The sequence below is a fragment of the Nannobrachium achirus genome (genome assembly GCF_963921795.1).
Source record: "Nannobrachium achirus genome assembly, chromosome: 23".
Lineage (NCBI taxonomy): Eukaryota > Metazoa > Chordata > Actinopteri > Myctophiformes > Myctophidae > Nannobrachium > Nannobrachium achirus.
The window spans coordinates 41,161,084-41,188,640 of NC_137830.1; the positions used below are offsets into that span (position 1 = coordinate 41,161,084).

The 27,557-nt window shown below is 43.9% G+C and overlaps 1 protein-coding gene across 1 annotated transcript; it reads left to right on the plus strand.

The window, feature by feature from the left end:
* gnai1 (guanine nucleotide binding protein (G protein), alpha inhibiting activity polypeptide 1) lies at positions 1-27,557 on the plus strand. Its single transcript, XM_080753808.1, has 9 exons — positions 1-592; positions 12,389-12,431; positions 17,336-17,477; positions 18,172-18,329; positions 20,203-20,331; positions 21,526-21,655; positions 22,273-22,426; positions 23,911-24,131; positions 26,670-27,557. The coding sequence occupies exons 1-8, from the start codon at positions 475-477 to the stop codon at positions 24,099-24,101; spliced, it is 1,065 nt and encodes a 354-aa protein (XP_080609934.1). The 5' UTR covers positions 1-474; the 3' UTR covers positions 24,102-24,131; positions 26,670-27,557.

The window sequence follows — 27,557 nt, forward strand, 5'->3', positions numbered from 1 at the left end:
AGCAGCAGCACAACTCAGCGTTGCAGCGAATGGAGGCGAATGCTCGGCTGGGAGACGCAACGATCTGCCGAGGGATTCTTTCAATCGTATCGCTATTAACGAAAGAGCTCCCGGTGCGACGACCGAGATCACGCTGAAAACACGTCTTTTTTTGTGTGTGTTTAGAAGAAAAGGTACGCCGTTGTTGAGGCTTTCTCTCTTTTCTTTTCTTTTTTTTAACAGTAATTTTCCCTTAGATAAAGACCCACATTGCTGTCATAAAAGGGCGTGTATGTGTGCGTGCGAGTCTCTTTCGGGGAGCAGTTTTTAACCCTTGAATGTGGGTATTTTCTATATAGAGTCTTATTTTCAATCAATCCATCCATCGTACACCGCTTATCAAGAATCGGGTCGCCGGGGGTAACGGTTCCAACTTTATCGTTTTTTTATTTTATTTTATTTTTGACATCCCGGCCGTAAGGACACACTTTGAGGATGGGATGCACGCTGAGCACGGAGGACAAGGCGGCGGTGGAGCGCAGTAAGATGATCGATAGGAATCTGCGAGATGACGGAGAGAAGGCAGCCAGGGAGGTCAAGCTGCTGCTGCTAGGTAATGAACTTCAACACGCATTATACTGTAACTGTATGTATGCCCACAAAAAGAGCAGATCTACAAGCCCTGCCGCCCAGTCTTGTGGATCTCTTCTTTTCAGCAAGCGACAACTAGCGGGCTTATAATCAGTGGTGTAAAGTAACTAAGTACATGTACTCAAGTACTGTACTTAATCACAATTCGAAGTTATTTGTATTTTACTTGAGTATTTCCAATTTCCAATACTTTTACCTCTACTCCACTAGCCTACATCATCATCTGGAATCCAAATAGTGTACTCCACTACATTTATTTGACAACTTTAGTTACCATACTTTGCAGATTTATAGATTATTATTACAAACATACATTAACCACTTAGCCCGTTAGCCCTATACATTTTGGCCATTTGAAAATAGCCGATCTACAGCTTGTAGATCTGCTATTTTCAGAAGCTTTTTAGACATTTTGTAACTGAGTACTTTTACTTAAGTAAAGGATGTGAGTACTTTTTTACACCACTGTTATTATAATACACATGCATTGACTGTCATGACTTTTGCCCGGTTGCGTTGACATCAGCTCGATCCCGGGGTGAGTGAACGAATGCAACAGAGTATCCTGCTTTGTTTCTGCAACAAATGGTCGCATAATGGATCATTGTCATCGACTAAACCCTCTCAACAATGGTACATTTCCTCCCCGTCCACTCTAGTCTGGTGCAGCCGCAAGTGCACACATCACCATCTGTAGGCCTATATGCTTAATTAACGAAGGGGAATGGCCTAACAACACAGAAAGTGAATGGTGTAATGTTGCATCAACACACACTCTAAAAGTACTGCAACTTTAATTTGAGAAAGCTGCATGATTGAAAATGCTGTATATGAGATGGCCTTTTGTATCTGTGTGTGTGTGTGTGTGTGTGTGTGTGTGTGTGTGTGTGTGTGAGAGAGAGAGATATGCATAGGTTTTGGCATGTGATTTCACAGGCCAGTGCTGTAAACATATTGCACATGCTTGCTGTTTCATGTGGGGGAAAAAAAAGAAAATTCCCCTTGACAATATAGATTGGTGAAAAACTTTTCCATCAGGCCCTCAGGAAGACCGCCTTTAGGAACTGTTGACATGCACACACATGATATGTGGGTTACCAGGACAAATGGTCTGAATCCACTACAACTAAATGGCCAACGGAGAGGCCATGGCTATGGCTTTTCATGGTTTCATGTTACCATTCTCCTCTCCGCTCTCCACTTTTATCTGATTTGGGAAAATATAAGCATATATTGTACATCGATCGGTTCATTCGGTTGTTGGGAACAGCATTTTGTGTGAGTGTTCTGTCGCTGGGTTTGTGCAAACACCCATACATTTTGTTTTGATGGCTCAGATGCATTCCTCAGGTTTTTGTAGACAGATGGGGCTAGTCAATTCAAAGCAAGCAAGTTCGGTCAAGTCTTAGCTGCCTTGCTGCAGGGAGAAACATGGGTTATTATTAACACCCATCATACAGACAACATAGATTTTGCAGACACAAATACCTGACATTCTAGTGCAGTGGTTTTTCAACCAGTGGTCCAGGGTCTTTGAGGGGGTTCCAGGTGGTCCCCAGCTAAATGATGGAGAGTTGGTAATCAAATGGACCCTGTTGTTGAACAACTGCATTACACAATTACAGAATGTAGAAGAATTGTTCTTTTGATTGACCTGTTATCAGTCCTATGGTACCACATCTGTACAGCATGGAATTGTGGACAAAATCCTACCCAACTATAAAATAAATATTCTTTGGATCTGAGAGGCTGACTCTCATCAAATGGTGGTCCGTAGCTCAAAGGCTGAATAAATAATGAACCTTTTGACATGGAAAAAGGTTGAAAACCACTGTTCTAGTGTTGTGCGTTTGTGTGAGGGAATTTGTCATATACTGTAGATATAGATACACACACTGTAATACAACTTATCGTAGACTGCTTGTCAAGTACTGATGCCCTTTAAAAGTTGTATGCCATGGTGTGTCGCTATGGGTGGACCTTTTGGCACCATGGCTTGCCATTTGTCTTTTATCCATTCAGTTGGTAGCCAGGTAACGCGCACACAGCCCGTTCAGGTTACTGGCAGGCGTGACGTAACAAGCAGCCAGCCAGCCAGCGACTCCAGGAGAAAGGAACACAGGGCCCAGTAAGATGAGTGTGCTGCTAATGACTGAAGCATTAAAAATGGAAAAGCTCCACACTGCAGTGAAGCCAGAGCAGACCCGAGTGGGAATTTGCTTTATTTACCTGACAGTAAACATTAAGCGTTCTGGTTTTGTTTGCAGCACAACTGGCCTGCTCTCCTCTTTTACAATCCCAATTTGTCCATAAAAATATGTTGTTTGTTAGCAACAAAGGCAAGCATGACTGCAGAAAGGAGTCAAACGCTACTATTAAAAATATTTTCTAGTTGACTCAAGATCACCAGTCAGTTGTGGCAATGTGTATGTTTAAAGTAAAGGCTTGGTATGGTAGGTGGTTGTGGCAGCAGGTTTGTTTATGTGGTGGACAGCTGGTTCTGCAGAAGGCTTCAGACCTAAAGCCTAATTTGCACGCCGTAGTACAACTCTGTCACTCGCAAGAAGTATAAATTAGCCTTAAGGAGTCGACTGCTGTCTGTACCAGTAGCAACATGAAATCATCACACTGACATTGAGGCCTTCATTTGCATGAAGTGTGTGTGCGCGCGCGCTCACGCATGTAAACACACCTTAATGTTTGAACAGGCTTGACTTGACAGCCTCAGGTCCTCTGCAGTTGGTGAACCTGGTATTTCCACTGAAAATTGGATTATTTCCAATTTAGGCTAACTGTCAAACTTTTAATTGGCACTAATTTTATCCCATCATCTCCAAGGAAGCCTTACTATTAATGTCTACATCTAAAATAGATTCTAATCTCCCCAGCCTAATTAATCTAGCTATAATTGCCATAGTGGGACAGTTTTTGTGAATAGTCTTAGACGTAATAGACCTTTCCCTGGCATTTTGACCTCTAGTTTCACAGTTCATATATAGTACTGTGCCGCTGATGGTGGAAAATGTACTCGCGTGTTTTACTTGAGTAAAAGTATCAATACTGCAATATAGAAATACTCTGTTACAAGTAAAATTCTGGAATTCAAAATGTACTTGAGCAAAGGTATTGACATCAAAAGTAAAAGTTACCAAAAGTACAAAATGTTTGAAAATAGTAGATCTACAAGATCTAGATCGGCTATTTTCAAATAGCCATGGTATAAAATAGGGCTGAAGTGGTTAATGTGTGTTTTGTAATATTATAATAATTTGTATCTGCAAAGTAACTAGTAACTAGTAAGTTTTCAAAAAAATCTAGTGGAGTAGAGTACAACATTTGGATCTGAGATGTACTGTAGTGGATCAGAAGTAAAAGTATTAGAAATTGAAAATACTCAAGTAAAGTACAAATACCTAAGAACTGTACTCAAGTAAATGTACTATATAGTTACTTTACACCACTGCATGGAACAACCTGCATTCCTTGGTCACTGTCCCATCATTAGCTATCTCACAGTCACTCAGAGTAGAGCGGTCTGTGCCAACGTGAGCTGGAAACAATCTATCAGCCATCAATGTGCTTTTTGTGCCTGTTTGCAGATCAATGCCAGTGATTTAGTCTGATTGTTTCCTCACTGGGTAACACTGCCAACTAGATCCTGGAATCTTCCGAGTGACTCATGCGTTAGTCCCCCAGCGGGACTGAAAGAGATAAGAAAAGAAAAGAGGAATTTGATAGTGAGTGGAGGGCAGAGAAAACGAATCGTGATGGGGAAATGAAAGTGTGATTGAAAGTAAGAAAACTAGAAAAGAAAAATGTAAGGGAATATACGGTACAAGGGGAACGGTGATATTCATGACAGTGAGGTGTAAACTGTAAAGCTGAGAGGGTAATGACGATTGGCAAAGAGACAAGCCTGAGATGGACGGTGCCAAGCAGCTCAGGGTGCTAATGTGGCATTACCAGTACTCACATTTTGTACTTAACCCTTTCCAAGCCACGGGGAGCCCCTTAATGTTAAAACCGTACTATATCGAACTTCCTAGGGGGGGAGGGGCAGCCAATCGTCTTTTCCCGTACTTTCCCGTATTTACCGAAATAAATGATTTTCATCCGAAAATCGGCGATCGTCTAACCTTCCCTAGTCACCACTCGTGCATCGATAGCTCATGGCTGGGCTGAGATGAAGCAGAAGTGATGTCATTGGCCTTTCCTTTTCCAAGGCACATTATCCCATTCGGTTACTGTCTGTACCCTGGTGCTTCTCCAGCAGCCATGCTAGGGGCTATGCTAGCGAAAATTTTCAGTTCTGTTCTTTAGTCACACATGGATTATTTGCGGGGACATTTACGTGAACGGATCGCGCACGCGAAACGCACGGGGAGATCGATGATCGGCCAAAACACCCATTCTATCCCAACGGAGATCGAGAAAATCACGGTGAGTTACTGACCTGGGGGGGAAAAAAAAAGAAAAAACAACGGCGCTGTTCAAGATGGAGGGGCTGCGGGCTCATGTTTATAAACATAATATTATGTCTCGATCACAATACAAAAATAGAAATTTCACGGCTAATCTACCAACCCCCATTCTATTTCGGCTTAGAAAGTGTTAAGGGTTTTGTAATATATTTTTTATCTGCAAAGTAACTAGTAGCTAAAGGTTTAAAAAATGTAGTGGAGTAAAAGTACAATATTTGGATCCGAGATGTAGTAGATGAGTAGACGTAAAAGTACTGAAAATAGTCAAGGACAAATATCTCAAAATTGTACTTGGGTACAGTACTTGGGTAATTGTACTAGTTATCCTGCCTCATCAAAGTGCCCCGTGGACTAGGGGTGGGTGATATGGTGATAAATATCGTTGAGAGAACTTGAGACGATACAATGTCTCCACGATTTGCCTTTTCAGAGATATCGTATATATCGTGATACAATGAGGGAGCCTTATAAAAAAAATCCTGTTGAATTGTTAATACAGAGATTCATTGCACAATTCATTTAAACCTGCATGTTTGTCTAAATCAGTAGTTCTCAAACATTAAAATGTCATGGTCTCCCCTTAACTCTGACAGTATACAAATTTGTATACTGTTACTGTCAGAGTTACATACTTGAAAGTAGGGTTGCAACGGTATGAGATTTTTAACACCGAAAATATCGTCCGTGTCAACACCGCGATTATCGGTAACCCGTTTCAACCACCATTGCGTGTCTTGTTGTCTTGTGAGCACTCAGTAGCAGCCAATGCTACCTCAAGCTACAACAACAACAACCATCCGACCATATTAAAAATTAAACTTTGTACAAAAGCAACAACACTGTTAGTGTTACAACAGCCCTGCGTTTTCTTGTTTGGCTAATCGTTGTTTTTCCGCCTACTGCACGCTGTGACATTATAAAGCCACAACTAGTCTCCTGGAACATACCCTGCGAGTGGGGACGAGACATCATGCAGTCTGATGGGCTGTGCCTCGCCCCGTGGATGATCCGTTGATTCTGAATCTGTTCTCGACTCTCCCACACAAGGAACAGCTCCCGGCCTCCTGCGATTGAGAACCGAATCCCATCGTTCATTTAAAAGAGCTGTTCAAAAGAGCGGAATCGTTGGCGAACGTCACATCTCTACTGCGCTCCTCAGGGCAGAGCAGAGCAGCGGATGCGCTTTCTTTTTATTTAACGGTGTTATCGGTGTGCAAGTTAAGTACTCTGTGTTGTGCTCGCTCACCGGTAACACCGGTAACACCGAGTACCGTTGCAACCCTACTTGAAAGGGTCAATTTAGACCTCCCAAAATGAACCAAGAGAGTCCCTGGACCCCACATTGAGGACCACTGGTCTAAATGGTCTTTCCTTTAGTTTTTGTTATCTTGTACTCTAGTAGTTGTACTGTTAAATAACTTGAAAAATAACCATAAAAACCAACATGAGAAAGAATCGTGATAGGATCGTGTAGCTTGGGAAAATATTGTGATATTGTATTTTTCCTTATTTCCCACCACTACCGTGGTCAACATGCATCCGTTGGTCCAGCAAACCCCCCCCCCCCCCAACCACAACCCCTGCAACCTGAATCTGCTGACCCAGACAGATGAGCCCTCAGTCTGACCCCCTTTATCCACCGTGAGCCTGGAATGTGAACACTGGTCCCAAACAAAAAGAAACCCGCCATAATGTGTTAAAATGAGGCGGCGGCGTCCTCGCCCGCATTGCATAAACGCATGAAATGACTTGGCATCGCGGGTACAGCTAATCCATAATGCACAGTAGACTCAATAGCCATTTTAATCACGTTCGTGGCCGCGCTAGCATTCCGTTGTTGTCATCGCGCATTCCTCACTCTCCCTCCCTCCCTCCCTCCCTCCCTTCCCTTCCTCTCTCTCCGCTGAGAGGAAAATCACCCAGGAAGAGTTCCAAGAGGAACGATGCGTTGGTGGCAAGCGATAGAAGCAGCTCTGTTCTGTTTGAAAGAGGGGGGGTGAAAAGAAGCCCCCCAAAAAAAGGCTACATATTCAATGGAGGGGTTGGCTGGGATAGTCTCAAAAAATGCAACAGATCACCAGAAACAGAAACCAGCTGGCCCAGTGGTTTTTTTTGGTCAGAGGCTGGTTTCTGGGGGTGGGTGTATCAAAGGCGTGGGCGTGTGTAACATGACTCTGAACGAAGGCCACCACCAGGTCAGGACTGTGGTTCCATATATCCTGTAAAAGGCCATGTGTGCTGAATCAGGAGCACTGCGCTGCCCCGGCCCCAGCAGCAGGCTTTGAAGGTGCTGGGGCCACGCCCCCTGTGATGTCACAAACTTGGGAACGGACCCAAGTCGGGTCACTCACACGCCACGGGCCCGAACTCCCACCGCGTTGAACACGCTGCTTTTACAGAATCTGAACCCAAATTATACTGTTTGATCGGTTAATTTAAGTAATCCATCCATTACTGGAATAAACGTATTTTCTTTTAACAGGTACATCGCTTAAATTCAACTCGTCATTTGATCTCCTGGCGGCCTTAGACATATTTGTGTTAATATACTACTGGTATTTACATTTGTTTTTTTGTGTAGGGGTACAGTACAGGTGTACAGTAGGTGTACAACAGCCTAATACCTTTAGACAAAGCCTAGGTATTTGTTGCCTCCTACATCAAGTCATCCTGTGGATTGAAAACAATCCTTTGTGATTCATCTAATTCTGAACACAATGAATGGAATGTGAGACCTGATGAATCACTGAGTGAAACACTTTCCTTTTGACTTTTACACCATTATTATGTTGTTGATTATTTTTGTGTGTGTGTAGATATCCTTTTCTTTCTCATTGATGTGAGAGTGAATTACTTAAACTTAAACGTAATCAACAATCGGAATAAAATAGAAACGTTGTGACAAGATTCCCAAGTTTCCTCCCAAGAAGACCACGTTTTGATCAGTTAGCTAACATTTTCCTAGGGCAGGGCGGGGGTCTTAACTTTCAAGAGTGAGCTCATAGCTCGTCTGAAGTGGGGTTTTCATGAGCTCCACATGGCATGGAGAGCCGATGTGTTGGTATGTGAACTGGAGTGGCCTCTGTGTCCTTGGAGGAGTGGGGCAGACCCAGGGATCCTGCTGTGCTGTGCCTGCCATCCCACTGCCCAGCCATGCTCGGGCTCGCTTTTTCACAGCATGTCTGCTGGCAGTAATGCCCCCCCCCCCCCCCCCCCCCCCTCCTGGGACCACTCCAGCGATACAGTGTTGGCACTTAATTAAAATAAATGTGTCCTCAGGACGGTGCATCTCATCCAATTATACCCAAGGTGAGGTGCCAATGCTCTGGTGTCAGCATGCAGTCACAGCTCAGGGACCCTGGAGGCTGTTCATAAGAATTCACATACAGCGATACTCTACTCTCTCCTAATACTGTTGTCATCGCTTCCCTGTTTTCATTTCTTTCTAAATTTTTGTCCCACGATTTTGTAGCCCATCTTTCACCCAGTGCCAATTGCCTAAAACGTAATCCTGGGCTCTGCTCTCCCTCTGCCAACCTGGGGAGGGCCCCGAACTGAGCTCATGCTTCCTACAGTGCATGAGGAGTGAGCAGGCCGCTTCTTATCACCTGAGAAGGGGGAGCTTCCCCGGTTGGATGTAGTGCGTGGAAGGAACACGTTATTCCAACCAGTTACTTTCCCCTCCATTACAGGCACCCCGGCTGGCCAGAGGGAGGCATTATAGATTATAGAGACCAGGATTACTGCATGTTTTTGTGAGGGTACCTACCCTAGGAGACACGGGAAGAACATGCAAACTCCACACAGAAAGGCCCTTTAGCCAACCCCACCTAGGGTGTGGGCACTGATGAGGCAGAGGAGAGAACACGCTGCCTGCGCCCACAGCGTCCCCTGGCGGGAATCGAACCTTCTAGCTGTGAGGTGACAGCTCTACCGATTGCTCCACTGTGCCCCCCCCCCCATGTTGATTTGTGACATTGCCCTCTAAATGTTTTTTTTCTTTTGTGACATGTGTCAAGGACAAACCATCTCAGGTTATTTGTTCAGCAACACCAAGACGAGACGGAACTAGATTAGCGAGGTGATTTCATTATGCAAGACCAGGCCACCTTGGGTCTGCTAACTGTATCACGAGGAAACAAATGGTGCCACATTTCATGATGAGTGTTTCCTCTTCCTCTCTCTTCCAGGTTTTATTAACCGGGAGAGGAGCCGTTTAGGATCATTTTAGGAGGTCCACTGGAAAATGGAAATGATTATGTGTGTGTCAGGAACATAGTTGGTGTTTATTTGGTGGAATATCTGTTTCCCAGAGGCTGAGGAACGGCTCCCTGTTCGGAGAGCTTTTACGTCACTGGGGAAATGTTCATCGGCTCCCTATGACCGAGTCTGCTCTCCCGTAATATGAGCACAATGAGTGCACATTTGCTGATCTAATATAGGTTAGGGAAATAGCCATTAGGGCACACGGGATATGAGGATAATGCATGTGGTTAACAGGGGCATACATTGAAGTTAAGAAGAAAGGAAAAAAAGAAAATTGGATTACAGAAATATTTCCTTAAGGGCACAATTGCATCCATATTACCAGTCACAGATGTTGTGTACTGTAGTTGCAATGGTAAATATAGACTGCATGTCCAAGTCTAAATGTTTCTCTCATACTCTGCCACACTATCGTTGCCATGGAAGTGTGACGTTTGAAAGAGGGAGCGAGAGACTGAGCCTCAAAGTCGCCATGTAAAGGCAGGATCCTCCCTAATCACTCACGCTGTCCTCCCATTGCAGGGTTTGCATATCATTAAAGTAGACTTGCACATTATATCCAATCCATTTAGTGGTGTGCCTCGCTTCCTGAGGTGGCACGTAGCATTGTCACTTCTACGGTAGTAACCAATTTAATCAGCTAGTCAATTGCGTGTTACTTGTAAGAAGGAAGACCCATGTAGGCACAATAGGAGTGCTGTTAATTTAAAAGTTTTGCCAGCCAATTGATTCAATTCCAAAGTTAACGTTGTCCTTGGGGAATCGCCAGTGCAAACACAATACAGAAACGGCTGGAAGTGAAATGAGCTTGAGTGAATGATCCATGCACTAACTAGGACATGACAGAAGGGAATGTGAGCGACATGATGACGGATGATAAGGCCTCTCTGTGACCCTATGTTAGACTATACGTACATGGCTTCAAATCATTCTCAGTGCTCCAAAATGCACTCAGTTCAGAACTTCATTCTGATCTAGGGCTCAAAATAAATATTTGACTGCATTCATTCTCTCGAGACAAGAGTCATGATGGCTTACGCCAAAGGAAGAGGTACCGACCGAGTGGGCGTTCCCCTTTCTTTGACGATTCGCTTGCCAGATTGGACTGCATTAGGATGTTTAAACTGCCAATAAAAGCAAGCTACATTTTCCCACTTGCTGGAGTAATGCTGTAATGCTTAGTCCTAGGTTTATGAAGATTTACCCAAATATATTGACCCATTCAGGCCGGGAACACTACTTAGTGTATTACAGTACATGTAACAGTATGTAGCAACATATTTGTTTTTGTAGGCACATTTTTTAATAATATTGTTTTTCAGAAAACTTAGGTCAGGTCTAAATGGGTTAATAAACACTACTTATATTTAATTGTTGGTAATAAGTGGCCATGTACTGCATGTAGTGTACTGTACTGTACTGTATAACTGATTAATCAACTCAACTCTGAGCTGTATGGTTATCATAAAAAGAATGCATTCTGGAGAGGCAAACCTGAGGGAATTCGCCTCCGCATCGCATTCTTTTTCCATAACCCATCACTGCTTATCATTGATTATCCCTTATGTAAATACTACACTTAACCATCTCCAGGTCAAAGAGGTGCCGCTAGATAATCACTAGGGGTGCAACGATACACAAATTATTTGTTGCCTCGATACAAAAAATAAACAGAAATGTCCTTGATTTATAAATTTATTTTTATAACTATGTATTTTTTTGTTTTAACTTTGAACAATACGGTACCCAACCTATAGGGTAGTGGTTCTCTAAGTGGGCTCCAGGGGAATGTGGATGTGGAGTGGTATTGTATTGTATTGTTCGGTACAGGGTCATTCGGTTCGATTCGATTCTCGGTTCGATATGTTGCACCCCTAATAATCACAGGTAGAGAAAGCATGCCCCCAGTTGATCAAGACGATGGCTTATCTTTCACCACCGATAGCTTTGTGTCACATGTTAGATTCCATCAGTGTATTTATTGGAGATCCAGATTTCCACGCTGAAAGTATCTTTTATGCGCTTAACCACATGAACCCTCGCATCATAATAGGTTAACTCATACCCTGCCAAAAAAGAAGTTTCTATGATAAAAACGTCTTTAAAACGTCTTTTTCACTATGGACCTCCCTGCCAAACGTCTTCTGAACGTCTTTTTTAAAAAAATAATAAAAAATAATTTTGGACCTCCAACAGTGTACTAGGCATGATCGCGATCGCGAAATTGCATGTTTAACCCCCATACCAACCCCATCTTTCAAACATGGCAGCCATGTTTGTTTACATTTGAAGAAAACATAAGGGCTCCTTTCTCCTGAATGCCTGAACGGATTTCCAAGCGGATTTTTTTGTTTGAAAGCTGTGAAAAGCATGCACATGCATAGTGCATGATCTGTGCACGAATGTGTGCACCAGCGTGCACACTATTTTTTTAACCCTTTGTTGGCGAACCGGCAATATAAGAGGTCATCCCACTTTAAATATGGCACCGACTGAGTTAACATTTGTCAAAAATAGAAGATCTACAAGTTCACATGCGACATGCCTGTCAGCTTGTAAATCGAGATTTGTTATAGAGGGGAAAAAGGAATGGGCCAAGTATAGACCCCTGGTGGACCCCACCAAATCTTTGTGTGATAGAAACATTTTATTTCCTGAGAACTTTAAAAGAGCAGACTATACAGAGTGAAAGGTCAAGTTTATCAAGTATTGACGGTTCAAGTGGTTAAATATCTGAAAACACAAATTGACATGAATCCAAAATACACTGATGATTGTGCTGTCAAACGATGAAACTATTATATACGGAATCTATGAAAAGGTTGTGGGGGTCCCTGCTTCATCTCTCTCTCAACTAAGGGGTTATTTGGCCTGAAAACGTTGAAGACCCCTGGTAGTTAATGATGTCTATCAACTCACTTCTCCTTTCTTCTCCTCCTCTTTGCTCTCTCCATCCCCTCCTGTCTTCTGCTCCAACCCCTTCTACCTCTCTTCCTCTCTCCGTTTCTTAGGTGCCGGTGAATCGGGGAAGAGCACAATCGTCAAGCAGATGAAGTGAGTCCATTTTGCTGCTACTGTATGTAAATTAAAACGACTCCATCCATCCTTTTGCTCCGATCCATCAAGACTATTGCCATCAGATATGCGCAACAGATGGTCCTTTTCAATGGATATGCATATAAACTGCGCTGTTATGGTCTTTGAATCCCAATGCAAACGAGAATAAATCCCAATACAAATAAGACTGATGCATCATGAATCATGAGTAATAGAGGGCACACCACAATACAGTAGAATGGACTAGGGTTTAAAAAAAAACTGATTCAAATGTGATACTTAAAATGTTTTGAGAACGCAGCCTTGCATTGCTGTGTACTGTACAGGTTATATGACCATGAATAAAACACTTAGTGTTTTTAGATGTAGGAGCATACGCACAGATTTGAGGGGGAAAAGGTAGTGTGCGCCAAGTGAGCAACTCCATAGAAGTGATCAGTGAATGGGTGGGGATTTCTGGCTACCACTCTAGTTATTTTATAACTTTATGGCCTCACAGCTCAAACAATGCTGTGTTTTGGTTTCATTTCGAAAAGACTTCTGGGAATTGCAGTTTTCTTTCAACATTAACTCATTGACTGCCAAGGCCCGAGTTTCCCGAGTTATTACAGTAGTCCCAGGCTGCCACAGCTAGAGTTCTCAAATTCGGCCCGAGCCCGACCCTACCCGACCCGACCCGACGTTATCGGGCCGAGCCGGGCCCAAAAATTATAATAATTAGTTGGGCCGGGCCGGGCTCCGGGCTCCGTCACTCAAGCAACAGAGAACAGGCGCATATCGCTGTCTGCCTGTCTTCAGCGCAGCACTGAAACCTGCCTAAGTTCCTAACCAATGGACCAAGGATAATCGGTGACGCATACGGAAGTATAGTCTATCATTCTCATAGAGCAGTCTGGTTGTTGTGATGACGTCACAATCGAAACCTTTGGATATACGGAAGTCTCTCACAGGCAGCGAGTCAGCGTTAGCTCTGTGTGGAGCGGCTACGATGAAAGTTTGGAGCTGCATGTTAAATTAAAAGGCAGCAGGCAGTTTCACAAGTTTGTAATAAGTTATAAATCCAAGAAAAGTACATTCAAAGCGGAACCAACCTGGATATTATTGACAAGGACTTAAGAGGATTGTATTAACAACAACATCAACATGACCAACCTAAAAGCACCATACGTTGACATCCTCTTACCTTATAGAGACGATCATCTCGGCTGGTAAGATATTATTAATTCCATTATGCTTTCTGGTTAATCAAGTGTCCTTTGCTGCTGCTGTGTGCATTTATATTAAAGGGTTTAAAGCCGCAGCGCGCCGCTTATTACGTGCCTGAGTTGTATGTTTAAGCATGGTGGTCAGGTGGTGTCGCGCACTAAACAACAGATCTGCAAGCCCAGAATGCAAGCCAGATGAACACGTTTTGGGTTTATAGATCTGCCGAGCCAGCCTGCCTGCGTTTGATGCGTGACCGTTGAAAGGACGAAACATAAATCACGCAGGCAGCGACAACGGCAGGGAGAGAGAGGATGAGAGCTGTATGATTGAGATTGACTGTTGACAACAACAGGGATTTAACGTTATCACATTTTGTGCAGAACCTTGCATGTTTCATGAACAATTTAATGTGAAGTTGCCATTTCGCCAACTATTATATGTCCATTCTCTCACTGTTGTAATTTGAGACACTGGTGCTGCCAGCTGCCTACTGGCGACGTTTCTTTTTTTTTCTCTCTCTCTCTCTCTCTCTCGGGCTTTCGGGTTTTCGGGCCGAAAATGATGATAATTGTTAGGGTCGGGCCGGCCTTCGGGTCGGCCCACTCGGGCCCAGTTAGGGCCGGGCCTTAATTTTCAGGCCCGTTGAGAACTCTAGCCACAGCCCGAGTTTCCCGAGTTGGAAGCCATTTTTTTTTTTTTTTTTTTTTCACATTTTTTTTTATAAAAAAATGTCTAAAAATGCCTCAAATGTATTAGGCATGATCGCAATTGCGAAATTGCATGTTTAGCCCCATAACAAACACATCTTTCAAAATGTCAAAAATGGCTGTTTTGTCTGACTTTGAAGGCTTGTATCTCATGAATGCCTGAACGGATTTCCAAGCGGATTCTTTTGTTTGAAAGCTGTTAAAAAGTACTACACATATGGTGCATGATCTAGGCATGGGCGTGCACGATCCGTGCACTAAAAATTGATCCGTGCACTAGAAATTTAGGAAGGTGGCAGTGTTTGTTTTGTCTGACTTTGAAGGCTTCTATCTCATGAATGCCTGAACGGATTTCCAAGCGAATTTTTTTGTTTGAAAGCTGTTAAAAAGTACTACACATATGGTGCATATATGGTGCATGGGCGTGCACGATCCGTGCACTAAAAATGTATCCGTGCAATAGAACTTTAGGAACGTGGCATCCTGGTACTTGGCGGCCATCTTGAAAAGGGCATTCAATGAGTTAAATAACTACTACTGTTGTCGCCAAAAGACTAAGAAAATGGACATCACACGCATTAACTGACAAGCCTGAAAATAACAGACCTGTAAGTTAACAACACATTGCGACACATTGTGAGCTTAACCTGAATGATTCTTTCAATTAATATAGAAAAGATAAGATAAATAAAATGCAAGTTGTTCGTCTTAAAAATACAATCATAATTTTGTCAGGAATCTCATTTTGTAAAGAAACATTGTGGGGAAAGTGTATGAACCCAGTTGAATCAATACACCAATACGCTTGTCGCAGTATTTCCCAAAATATCCTCAACACCCGTAATGTCACTCCCTTCACAGATGAGTCAGATGTTTCTTTGCACTGATGTTTATTTAACAATAAAGCACCGTCAAAACTGTCAACAGAAAATGAATAAACAGGATAAGGATAACATAAAAATAACCATAGAAAACCTAATAAAGGAAAATACAAAAGAACTTAATTCACCTCTCTGGCTGCATGTACATAATTATGAAGAGAATGAAACAAGGTCCAAGATCCCAAAACAATAATGAACAAACTAGAACAAAGAAAATACAATCGATCAATGAAACTCATAAACAAATAAAAGATACTTCAATATTGACTTATAAAGTGTATAAACATTGACGTCAAAAGTAACAAACCTTGTCAACTGTGCCACGCTACGACCAAACAATTGCCTCCATTCACACGGACGGCAAGACAAGCACTGAATGAGTGAGCTGCCATTGATTGACAGCTACCCTATGTGGTCATGGCGGAAATGACATTAACGCAACATCCGGACAACTTGGAAAATAAATACAATTTAATATATAGAAAACAAAATGACAAATAAGTAGCAGCAGCCACACGTAATGATGAGATTATTTATTGCAGTTGTTCCACTGTAATGAAAATGAGGCAATAGCTTATGTGGAGAGTTAATCAGTTAGTTTATTTATGCATACTGGATGTCGGCTCACAGTCCATTTGAGACCTTAGTAATACATTGCACTATAGATAAATTTACATGTCATACATCCAAAACAGCTGCTCAACTTTCAATTAATAGGCATACTTTTGGTTAGACAGGGGTCACCGTTTTCATTGTCCACAGTCCACACATGGTGCTGTTGCATATACTGTACAAGTGTATTGTATATGCAGTTGGGTGAATATGCTAGCCTGATTTCAGACTCAGCTGAAGCTTGAGTCTGACACTGTTCCCTGTCTGAACTATTTACAGGGGGAGGGACTTTGACTTACCCTAAACCAATCACTCGAGATCAGCGGATCCGCCTACTTGTGGCTTCATCCGTGCTCACAACATTGATAGCCATTAGCACACTTAATGGCAACAAACATTGCGTGTGTCTGTGTGCAAGCGATCTGTGTGAGTGTGAGTGACTGCTTCCACATAGAACTGCGATCAGAAACGTAATCAACAGCTTGGTGAAATCAGCGTGTGTGTATGGGTGTGTGCTGCCTGGTAGTGGTGGTGTGTGCATTTTAGAATATTGTGTGGAGCGGATAAGGAACCGAACAGGGTGCAAAGTATATTTATTCTTGTTTATTTGTTCAATTGGGAGAGGCGCCTTGGTGCCTGCGCGCCCAAAAGCGCTTTTATTTTATGTGATGTATTTCCATTAAATTGTAGCAGGGGCTACAGACCTCAAGACCTGGCGCCCCAGGCAAATGTCTGCTCAGCCTCCTTCGATGGGCGGCACTGCATCAGTCAATACCAGCCCCCTCCAACCACTGCAGTGTGCTAGTTGGTGTGGTTGAAATAGGCAACCAGACTATTGTTAAACCTTTTCTGTCACCTAAAGTAAACCTGTTTTCATTTAACTTTTTCTGCAATCCCAAAAGTCCCTTTTCTGTCCCTTATTGTGTCCAATCAGAATCAGACAGCGTTGGTCATGCTTCACATGACATCACAATATCTAATATAAATGGTAAGACAGAATTCATTTCCCTGTGGATTCCTCGCGGCTCGCGTCAGTGCAACCACACTTGCAATTTCCCAGAATTAGCCCTATTCACGGCCCGCCCACTCAGCATCCCCCTGGTGCTGAAGTCACGTTTTGAAGGGGAAACCCTGCTAGAAGCCCATAGAGTTAACACAGAAATCGCAAATTTAATGCAATTTCCGAATAGTAAAGTATAAAATACGGCTAGCATGATCAAGAACACAAGATAGTAAAAGGAACAAAGCGTTATAATTTACTTTACCGTTCGAAATAATGATTTGTTGGCTTTAAGTCCAGCTATTTCTGTTATAGTTTCCCCTTCTAAACTGACGTCAGCACCAGGAAGTTGCTGAGAAATTTGCTGAGTGGGCGGGCCGTGAATAGGGCTAATTGCACCTTTATAGTTATTTTGTATTATCATACAGGTTGGACAAAATAATGTTTTTATTCGCTGAAATAAGTTCCCTTTTTAACGCTCTCCTCTCTGTTCAGGATCATTCATGAGGCTGGTTACTCGGAGGAAGAGTGTAAGCAGTACAAAGCTGTGGTCTACAGCAACACCATCCAGTCTATTATTGCCATCATCAGAGCCATGGGCCGCCTCAAGATCGACTTTGGAGACGCCGCCAGAGCAGTGAGTACAAACTCAACCGAACACTAGAATTGCAGGCCCTTTTGAGTACCTACTATACTGTGTATGTACCCTTGTTTCCTGTTGAGATTGGCACATTTCCTGGGGCAAGCTGCCAAGATCACACATGTCACACGGGTCTTTTTTCTTTTTTACTCTCAAAAAAGCGGTGCATTTGAAACTACATTGCAGTGCACGTCATGGGGTGGTCACTGCTTGCCTCCTGTGAATAGTTTTATTTTTTATTTTTGTTTTATTTTCCGTTGCTGAGTGAGGTCAGCAGACAAAGTGACATGAGTGAGATGAAAATACCTGGATGAAATGTGCCAATTTCAACAGGAAACATCGGTTATTCAGTATGACTCTTTCCTTGAGGGGGCGGGGGGGGGGGGGGGGGGGGGAACTAGTGTATGCTCAGCGTCCTAATGTGAACACAGTTTTTTTTCTGTTGCCTCCTGCCGTTGAGCACAAGGAAGTTTGAGAAACAATAATTAGGATAATTTGACACCCCGCGTCGTCTCCGGTAATAAACCGCCTCCAGAATGTGTTGACAAATAACATGTTCGGCGTGTTTCCGTAAAATCTCATGCCAGCGTCGGTTGCATTGCAAAATCCAGAGCGTTGGTTTAAATATGGACTGTTATGGGTCCATTTGACCTGGTTTCAGAGTTAAATGAACACTCAACACTTCTCTCAGGACGATGCGAGGCAGCTGTTTGTGCTGGCCGGCTCGGCCGAGGAGGGCTTCATGACGGCAGAGCTGGCCGGAGTCATCAAGCGCTTGTGGAAGGACGGAGGGGTTCAAGTCTGCTTCAGCCGCTCCCGAGAGTACCAGCTCAATGACTCGGCAGCATAGTGAGTCACGCACGCACGCACGCACGCACGCACGCACGCACACACGCACACACGCACACACACACACACACACACACACACACACACACACACACACACACACACAGCTGAGGCAATTGAGACAAAACAGTTTCAAGACTCTCGCCCTGACACTTGAGTCATTCACACATAAGATCCACACACCAAAGAAAACTCTAGTCACTGATAGCTGAAGGCCTGTCCAGGGCCTTCTGCAGACCAATAGATCCCCATGCAAAGGTCCTGCTTGGATAGGCTGCGTGTCCCAGACACTCGCAAGACTCCTACTGTATCTACTGCAGTCAAACATTGTCTACCTCAAACCATACCTCAACAGAATGTTCGGGGAGCCTGACGGCTGCCGTGCGTCCGTCTGAACTTTGAGTTGTGAACTGTCAATATTTGCACTCTTGTACCAAGCTTGGTAGCTGGAGAGAGCGCTCAGCTTAGTCTTTGACGCCTTTGGAATGTTTTCAAGGCTAACAAGATCGGGCAAAATTTTAGCCCTTTTCCTCCCTTAACCTCCCTTTCCTGCTAAACGCCTCATTTATTTGCTGAAACAGTTAGAAGTTTGTGGTGTGTTGTGTTGAACAAATGATGTCATCACAGGGCTCCTGTGTTTGTTTGGTAGAACTCCCCCTCCTTGCCTTGTTTTGCAGCTGAAGATGAAACGTCACCATTTCCCCTGTTGGCACAGAGAACTGCAGTGTGTTGTGCCAGGGATTACACTACACCAATGGTTTCCAAGAGGAGTTGTCATTAAGGGAAATAACTTCATGTAATTCGTTTTCTTAACATACAAACTCCAAGGAAAGAATTCAGGCTTAATTTAGGATAGAATAGAACATATTTCCTTAAGTTTACAATTCAGTATGTCATGCTGTCAACCAAAGACATTACATTACGTAACAGCTTTTAATTAGTTTGAATCTTTTACTATTTATCATTAAAACAAGTATAACTTCTTCCAAATGTGATTGTCTAAAACTCGTATTTAGCTGTGTCACCTAAAGTGAGTACACCACGGTGTTAACAGTGGTTACACGTGTTCCGAACAGTTTCTCCCATCTCATCTGTGTTTACATCGTTGTTCTATCTGCTTGTAAAATAGCATAATCTTATCTCACTGGGGATTTGATGAATGGCAGAGTTGTTCGGCTTGAGATGTGGAATCCAGCAGAGTTTATCTGACTTGTGTGGCCCTATTGTTTCATCCACCTTGAGAATGTGTGGAGCGTTATTAGCTTGACTGGCAGCTAAACAACTTGACCTTGACACTCTCACACCCCCTCTCTCTCTCCCACTTGCATCCTCTCTCTCGCATGCTATCTCACTCCCCCTCTACTGTCTTCCTCTCCCTCTTATCCCCTCACCTCCCCCTTCTTTCTTCCTCCCTCTTTCTTTGTCGCTTGTCTCTTTGTGCACTCCAGGCACGTGCACACATAGACATCATAGGGGGCTTGAGCCCCTGCCCCTTTACCCGTCTGTAAAAAGTGCCCTCTCCAGACAAATGAATGCAGTTTTCACTATGGTGAAAGACATGCAAATGCCATTTCCATGCCATACCTGAAGGCGGCATTCAAGAGAATTGCATGCCTTGTCCAAACTCTCCTGAACGTGAATACAGTATAATTGCCCTCTCTGTGTAGAAATCCATGCCGTACACCACATCTCCAATACTGACTTGATTATGCTTAGTTTAGTGTGGTATCAACTTCAAGTACCGAAAACAGCCGACCTCCAAGCTCGGAGGTCTGCTGTTTTCAATATTTTCACCAAAGGCCCTTTTAGAAATGTCAGCCCCTGCCTCTCTAACATTCTCTGCACGTCCCTGGTGCACTCCCTCTCTCTCCAGCTACTTAAACGACCTGGACAGGATATCCCAGGCCACCTATATCCCCACTCAGCAGGATGTCCTGAGGACCCGGGTGAAGACCACAGGCATTGTGGAGACACACTTCACATTCAAGGACCTGCATTTCAAGTAAGTTAACTTCCACCGTGACTCAATTAGTTAGCCTTCCTGTTTGCATAGCTGTGGCGATTCCCATTGTACGGCGCATGCGTCCAGCAGTGATTTATTGTGATAAATGTCTGCGACAGAGCTATGTACAGAAGTGACGACATCATTCGATGACTCATTCAGTGTCACGGGCGACCCTCGGTTGGATAAGGCAGACAGGAATTGGAAGCCTGTGGGTTCCGTGACCTGACCGTATTTGATTGTTCCTTCATACGGTGTTCTGACGGAAATCTGATTTCCGTAGACTCTTCCTCAATCAGTGGAGTTCACATCTGCAAAACCGTGTGAAAAACCCCTCCAAATGTAGATCATGCTCAGCTGCAAATCTATGGTCCTTAGCTGGGCTCTGTGTCACAAACTGCGATACGTACGTTAAGTATTCCAAACTAAGCGGGCGTCAAAATACTCAGAATTCATCCGTAGCAAATTGAGAACGAAAAGTAAGCTCCATCGGTTCTTGGAACATTTTGTGACACAGTTCCCTCTGTGCACAATAGAATGCAGAAGCGAGAACAAGTGTGTTCTCTACTTCAGTGTTTCTCAACCTTTTTTCTGCATGGGCACACTTTTCATGTCCCAAGAATCCATGGGCACACCAACATAATACAGGGGTGTAAATATCGTCACTGTCAGGAAGAAACCTTGTGTCTCCAAGTTTCGTTTTGAATTTGTACGTTTCCTCGCAAAGTAAAGCCCTGCTTCATCATACAAGGCTGTCGCACAACAGTAGTGAAAACAGCAGATCTACAAGCAAGCACACAACGCCTCGCACTACGGCGTTTGCTCGTAGATCGGCTGTTTTCACTAGGTTAAATCATTTTTAAAATGATAAATACAATACTGGCTTTCAAGCAGTTTCAAGGGGCACACTTGACCCTTCTCAGGGGCACACCAAAGGTCCCCAGGCACAGTGGTTGAGAAACACTGCTCTACTTTATAGCCATTAGTCCAGTCACTGGCTTCTCTCCTGAAAATGCCTTTTCTGCGCTACAGCGCATAATTCAGTGAGCAAATAATTACAGGGCTGTTGATACAAATATTTATGGTAAAGATGATTATCCCCCCCCCCCCAATAGCCTAAAATGCACTGTTTTTGCTTGCTGGGAAACATGCTGAGTTGACAGTGAGCGGTCTGTTGCGGGTTTCCCTCCCCAGAATGTTTGACGTTGGCGGCCAGCGGTCCGAGAGGAAGAAGTGGATTCACTGCTTCGAGGGCGTCACCGCCATCATCTTCTGCGTGGCCCTCAGCGACTACGACCTGGTGCTGGCAGAGGACGAGGAGATGGTGAGCCATTCAGACATGAACCCCTTTAGACATGAGGCCGATTCAAAATCCTTTTATTTTTTTGCGGGGCTTTGCTGTCTTTATTGATAGTGAACAGTAAACTGGAAAGGAAATGGGGAGAGAGGGATGGAGAGTGACACGCAACAAAGGTCATCGGGATCGGGAGTTGAACCCGCGACGCGCTGTCAGACCGCACTAGCAGCCTAGGTGCCTGGACCGCTAGACTAGCCGCCCAGGCCAAAATGCCTTCTAAATCCTGACCTAAGTTTTCTGAAAAACGTCAAATATTTATTCAAAAATTACAAAAGATGTATGTCACTGTACATAGCAACAACTCCCCCAAAAGGGGTTCCCGGATTGAAAGGTAAAACCCCCAAAAGGCTTGTATATCTGCTATTTTTGAATGTCCAAAGTATAAATAATGAGGTGACTTGCTCCTCCTGTCTGAGCGAGTGCCTCCTCTTTCAATACAGCTCACTAGGCTGTGATGCCATTGAGAATACGTTATGCTACTGTAGTTTAGTCTATCCATTAAAGTTCAAATGAAAGGTCAGCACTCATTCACCGTGCCTTTCCAGCACAAAAGCAAAGTGTTCCTTTGCTCCCTCTTTCACCAGAACCGAATGCACGAGAGCATGAAGCTGTTTGACTCCATCTGCAACAACAAGTGGTTCACGGATACGTCCATCATCCTCTTCCTCAACAAGAAGGACCTCTTCGAGGAGAAGATCAAGAAGAGTCCTCTCACCATCTGCTACCCAGAATATGCCGGTAAGGGCGACGTCCACGAACAGTTTGCGTGGAAATTCTCTGCTGAAATTCATCGCAATCATAAAACTCCATTATGGGAAATTGACTGTATGAAAGCTATACAGCCTATTATTGGGGGTCAATCAATATGTGTCCGTGGCAAAGACTTTGTCCATTATTACAATGTTTTATTTTGATCATAAGATCCAAATACTGAATGTGAAGTCTCCACAGCTTTTCTTCAGAATATGTACACCACTGATTTACAATGACATGCAAAATAAGGAGTCTAACTAGTGGTTCTCAAATGTTTTATTTGCAAGGACCACCTTAACTATGAGTGTGCAAATGAAACCAATGGACCCGGGTGCATTTGGTCCCATTTGTACACTCTCAGAGTTACAGTCCAGTTATGGTCATCCACAGCTCTTTGTGTTTCTGGTAATATTATTGTCCACTCATTTTGTATGTCTGTGGCAAAAAATATATCCACCTGTTTCCGCGAGAATTTACTGTAGCATTATCTGTGGGACACTTCCGGTTAACAGCAGACATACAAGCTCACGTCGCGTCGCAGATGCAACCGTTGTGAGCTTGTAGATCACACTCGGCTGCGACACCGGAAATGCCACTCTCTTTCTGCGCAATGCACGATGGGATGTTGGAAACTTGTGGATATATATTTTGACAAAAATGTCCACCACAAGCCAGCATGGCGATGACCACTGCCTATTATGTATTACCTTGAAATGGATGGGATCGGCCATCTCCCCCCAGAAACATATGGAATTGAAATGTAAACATGTGGATTGGGAAATCTCAAGAACGTCAGGCAATTGTTTGTTCTACCTTTATATTTTTTTCATGAGAACAAAGAAAGGAAAGCACGTTGTAGCAGGATGTTGTCTACCCAGTGTTGTTTAGTCCCATCTGCAAGCATATCCATTTTCGATGTCAGTGACGTCCTGTGGTCAGGGGCGTCACAAGGAGGGAGGGGGGGGGGGGGGAGGGGTGGGGGGGGAGTGGGACTGAGTTACCAGGGCCCAAGGTGGAGGGGCCTTAATTATTTTATACTTAAGCTATTGAAAAATAGCAGATATACAAGCTCACAGCGCGGCACGTGAGCTTGTAGATCTGCTATTTTTTAAAAGTCGTGAAAATGTGCGCAAATCTTTGAATACCGTATATATATTTTTTTAAGCGAACATTTGTAACTCAAATTTTGCTTCTGGGGGGTACCTGGAACTAAATATTTTGAGATGGGAAACATAGATTTTTCTAAAACCTTAGAAAGCTTTGACACAAATCTTTACGATCTTTTCAAAAATAGCAGAACTGCTACTTTTCAAAATAATGCGTAATAATGCGTTCCCAGTCAATGAATCCTTGTACCCAGGGCCCAGAATTTGGTGCGACACCCATGTGTACGGGGTGTTTTACTTGTTTCTTTGGGTCAGGCTCTAACACGTACAAGGTGTTTTTTTTTGTGTTGCCTCTTTGATCAGGCTCTAACACGTACGAGGAAGCGGCAGCCTACATTCAGTGTCAGTTCGAGGACCTGAACAAGAGGAAGGACACCAAGGAGATCTACACGCACTTCACCTGCGCCACCGACACCAAGAACGTGCAGTTCGTCTTCGACGCCGTCACCGACGTCATCATCAAGAACAACCTGAAGGACTGTGGTCTCTTCTGAACAGCAGATGATGGTGACAGAGATGTCCTGGTAAGGGGTCTTCCTTCCTGTTGACTTCTGCCCACATCCAGGGGCGTCACACAAGGGGGGGAAAAGTGGGACTGAGTTACTAGGGCCCAAGGTGGAGGGGCCTTAATTAGTTTATACTTTAGCTATTGAAAAATAGCAGATATACAAGCTCACTGCGCGGCACCGAGTGCCGCGCTGCAAGCTTGTAGATCTGCTATTTTTGAAAAGCCGCAAATCTTTGGATATATGTATTTTTTGGCGAACATTTGTAACTCAAATTTTGCGCCTGGGGGGTCCCTGGAACTAAATATTTTGAGATGGGGGTCCGTGGCTAAATACATATAATTTTGGGGGTCCTTAACATGAAAAGGTTTGAGCACCACTGACATAGCCTGGCGTTGCTCATACTAATTCCTCACTGCGTATCGTATATTAGTCTGGACTCGCGAGCAGAATTTTCATTTCCAAGGGGTGGGGTTAAAAGAATGGCTCTGGACACGATTGGTTAGACCAGACCAATGCTGAGCCCTGATTGGTCCCCCAAATTTTGGGGCAGAGGAAATGGATTTTTTTTTCCCCAGGTGGATTGGTCTGGTTCCAGGCTACCACCGACATAGAAACATAGGTTTTAAAAAAAAGTATTTAGAAGACATTTATAGAATTGGGTCAAAAATATTCAAAGACTTATGACATTTTCACGATTTTCCAAAAATAGCAGATATACAAGTTCGCAGTGTGGCACTCGGTGCAGCGCCGTGAGCTTGTATATCTGCTATTTTTCAATAGTTACAGCACAAAATAATGCGTTCCCAGTCTAAATGGGTTAAATCCCCCCTCCTCCTATGAAGAACATTCATGGGCGGGCCCGCAGTAAATACTTGTACCCAGGGCCCAGAATTTGGTGCGACACCCCTGCCCACATCCAGTGCTCATCATCCACAGCCTGCATCACATGCAATCGCTATTATCGTTTATCGTGATTAACACATGGGAAGCCACGGTTTCTAACATTTCTAGCTGTTGCTGCTGCTGCTGCCGCCGTTCACTCACGCTTTATTTTGAAGAGCCTCGGAAGCTTCGTGCGTGTGCACGTGAGTGTCCACTGACGATTGAGGAAGATAATCCATTTGTTTACAAACGCTCGCGAAACTAAAATCCAAACCGGGGCCGACCATCGCGGTAAAGTGTCGCCGTGAAAACAATCAGATCTCTACTTCCCTGGCGTTCTTTGCACCTCATTCATAGATAATGTTTCAGCCTAGAATGGAAATCAATGCAGCCTATTCGCGCCATTTTCTCTCTCTGCGAGCCACGGTGTGACGTATGAACTAGGGTCATTCACAGGGCACACAGCATGCGCGCAGCGCGCTGTACAGTTAACCCTTTGTTGTCTCGTTGAGGAACGAGACAACTCCTTTTGGCAGAGTGATCCCTAGTGGCCTTATCTCGTTACTGAACGAGTTTGGCCCCTTGGGTGTTAAAAACACTCACAATCCTCCGTCATGCACTGGTATCAATTCACCTTTTATTTGCCAAGCTGCATATCTGGTACCACTTAAACCCTCTATAATTAGTAAAACGGACCTGTGAATAATGTATTTGATAGTCTTGTTTTTTTGTTCACTCTAACAAATCTCTTTGCCAAATATAGCCAGCTGACAACGTGTCGCGATGCGTTGTGAGCTTGTAGATTGGCAATTTTTTGCAAACATTTCGCCCCAGAATAATCGATGTTGGGAATATTATTATATATCATAAATCGGTATTATTTTGGTCACAATAATCGGACATTTTCATATCGTCCCGTCCCTACATCCAGTGCTCATCCATTGTGTGTGTGTGTGTGTGTGTGTGTGTGTGTGTGTGTGTGTGTGTGTGTGTGTGTGTGTGTGTGTGTGTGTGTGTGTGTGTGTGTGTGTGTGTGTGTGTGTGTGTGTGTGTGTGTGTGTGTGTGTGTGTGTGTGTGTGTGTGTGTGTGTGTGTGTGTGTGTGTGTTTTCTCCATACTGCATGGCAACCATATGTGTGCACTCACTCACCGTGGCACACAAGATCTATGGTCAAACCCCAGCTGTATCTCTTGGGGCGCATTAAGCCTAATTTATGTTTAACCACTTGAACCCTAGCATCCCTATTCTGGGTTGAACAGTAGCAAAACGTCAGATATACCAGCTCACAGCATGTAGATCTGCAAGCTTGTAGATTTTAATTTTTTTTTTTATGCTCAAGTAAATCGATTAAATTCGGCAAGCAAAACCATATGTATGCCTTTATGCCAGTTACTGTATGCCCGCTACTAGTTGCGGCGTGGCTGAATTTGACCACCGAGACACTGCGCTTGCATAATTAAATCGGACAAAATTACTGCCTTCTTTTATTGGAGGTTTAATTAGATTTTCGACTCCCATTTGGATGTTTGTGAAATGATAGCGACAAGGTCGAGATTTCCTAATCCCCTCATTAAAAATGACCCTGTGTCACCCCAACCTCCCTTTGACTCGTCTTCTCTCTTTATCTGCCTCTTACACACTCTCTCCCCCCTCTCCTTTCTTCCCCCTAGGAAAACGGAGCCAGCGTTATGTGCATTTCTGTCGGTGGGGAAGAGTCTGGAGGATCAGTCACGGACCAGTGCTGTACTATACGCCACTTTTAACAGCTTTATTTATGTTTATTTTGTTTTGTTTTTTTCGTCCTGGAACATTTTGAACTAGCGTTACACCATTTGTATAGAATGTTTGTATCATTGTAAAAGCGTCAACACAGCGATTTCCCCCCCCCCCTCCCGCACCTATTTGTTTTGTTTCTTTTTTTATTGGTGAGAAGAAGAAAAAGGCGACAAAGGAGCTCTCTATTTCCCGGTTCTTTTCACCTCCCTCTCTGGAAAAAAGGAAGCATTGCTGTCAGCGGGATTTTATTTTCCTCCCTTCCTACAGCAGTGGGGGAGGGGGGGGGGGTTGGTTGTCGGTACTTGTGCCTTCGCATGCGTTTTACTGTGGTCGTGGCCCAAATGCTTGTTTGTTCTTTTGCCTGCTGAATTGTTCCAAACACTAAAGAGGTAAAGCCTGTCATATGTTTGATGTCCCTGCTATCTTATGTGTATGCGCACTACTGTGCTGGCGGGAGGACCCTTTCCCATTGGTCCAAAAAGGTACATGGGTCTCCATGGCGACCAACATGTAGCCACGCCCCTCTCCATATAACCCCTCCCCCATGATGGCGGTGGGAGGCCTCACTTTGACGGCCAGTCCCGCAGTACAAACGACGTAGACCAGTGTTTCTCAACCTTTTTTCTGCATGGGCACACTTTTCATGTCCCAAGAATCCATGGGCACACCAACATGTAAATGTCGTCACTGTCGGGAAGAAACCTTGTATCTCCAAGTTTCAAATTTGTGCGTTTCTTCGCGAAGTAAAGCCCTGCTTCATCATACAAGGCCGTCGCACAACA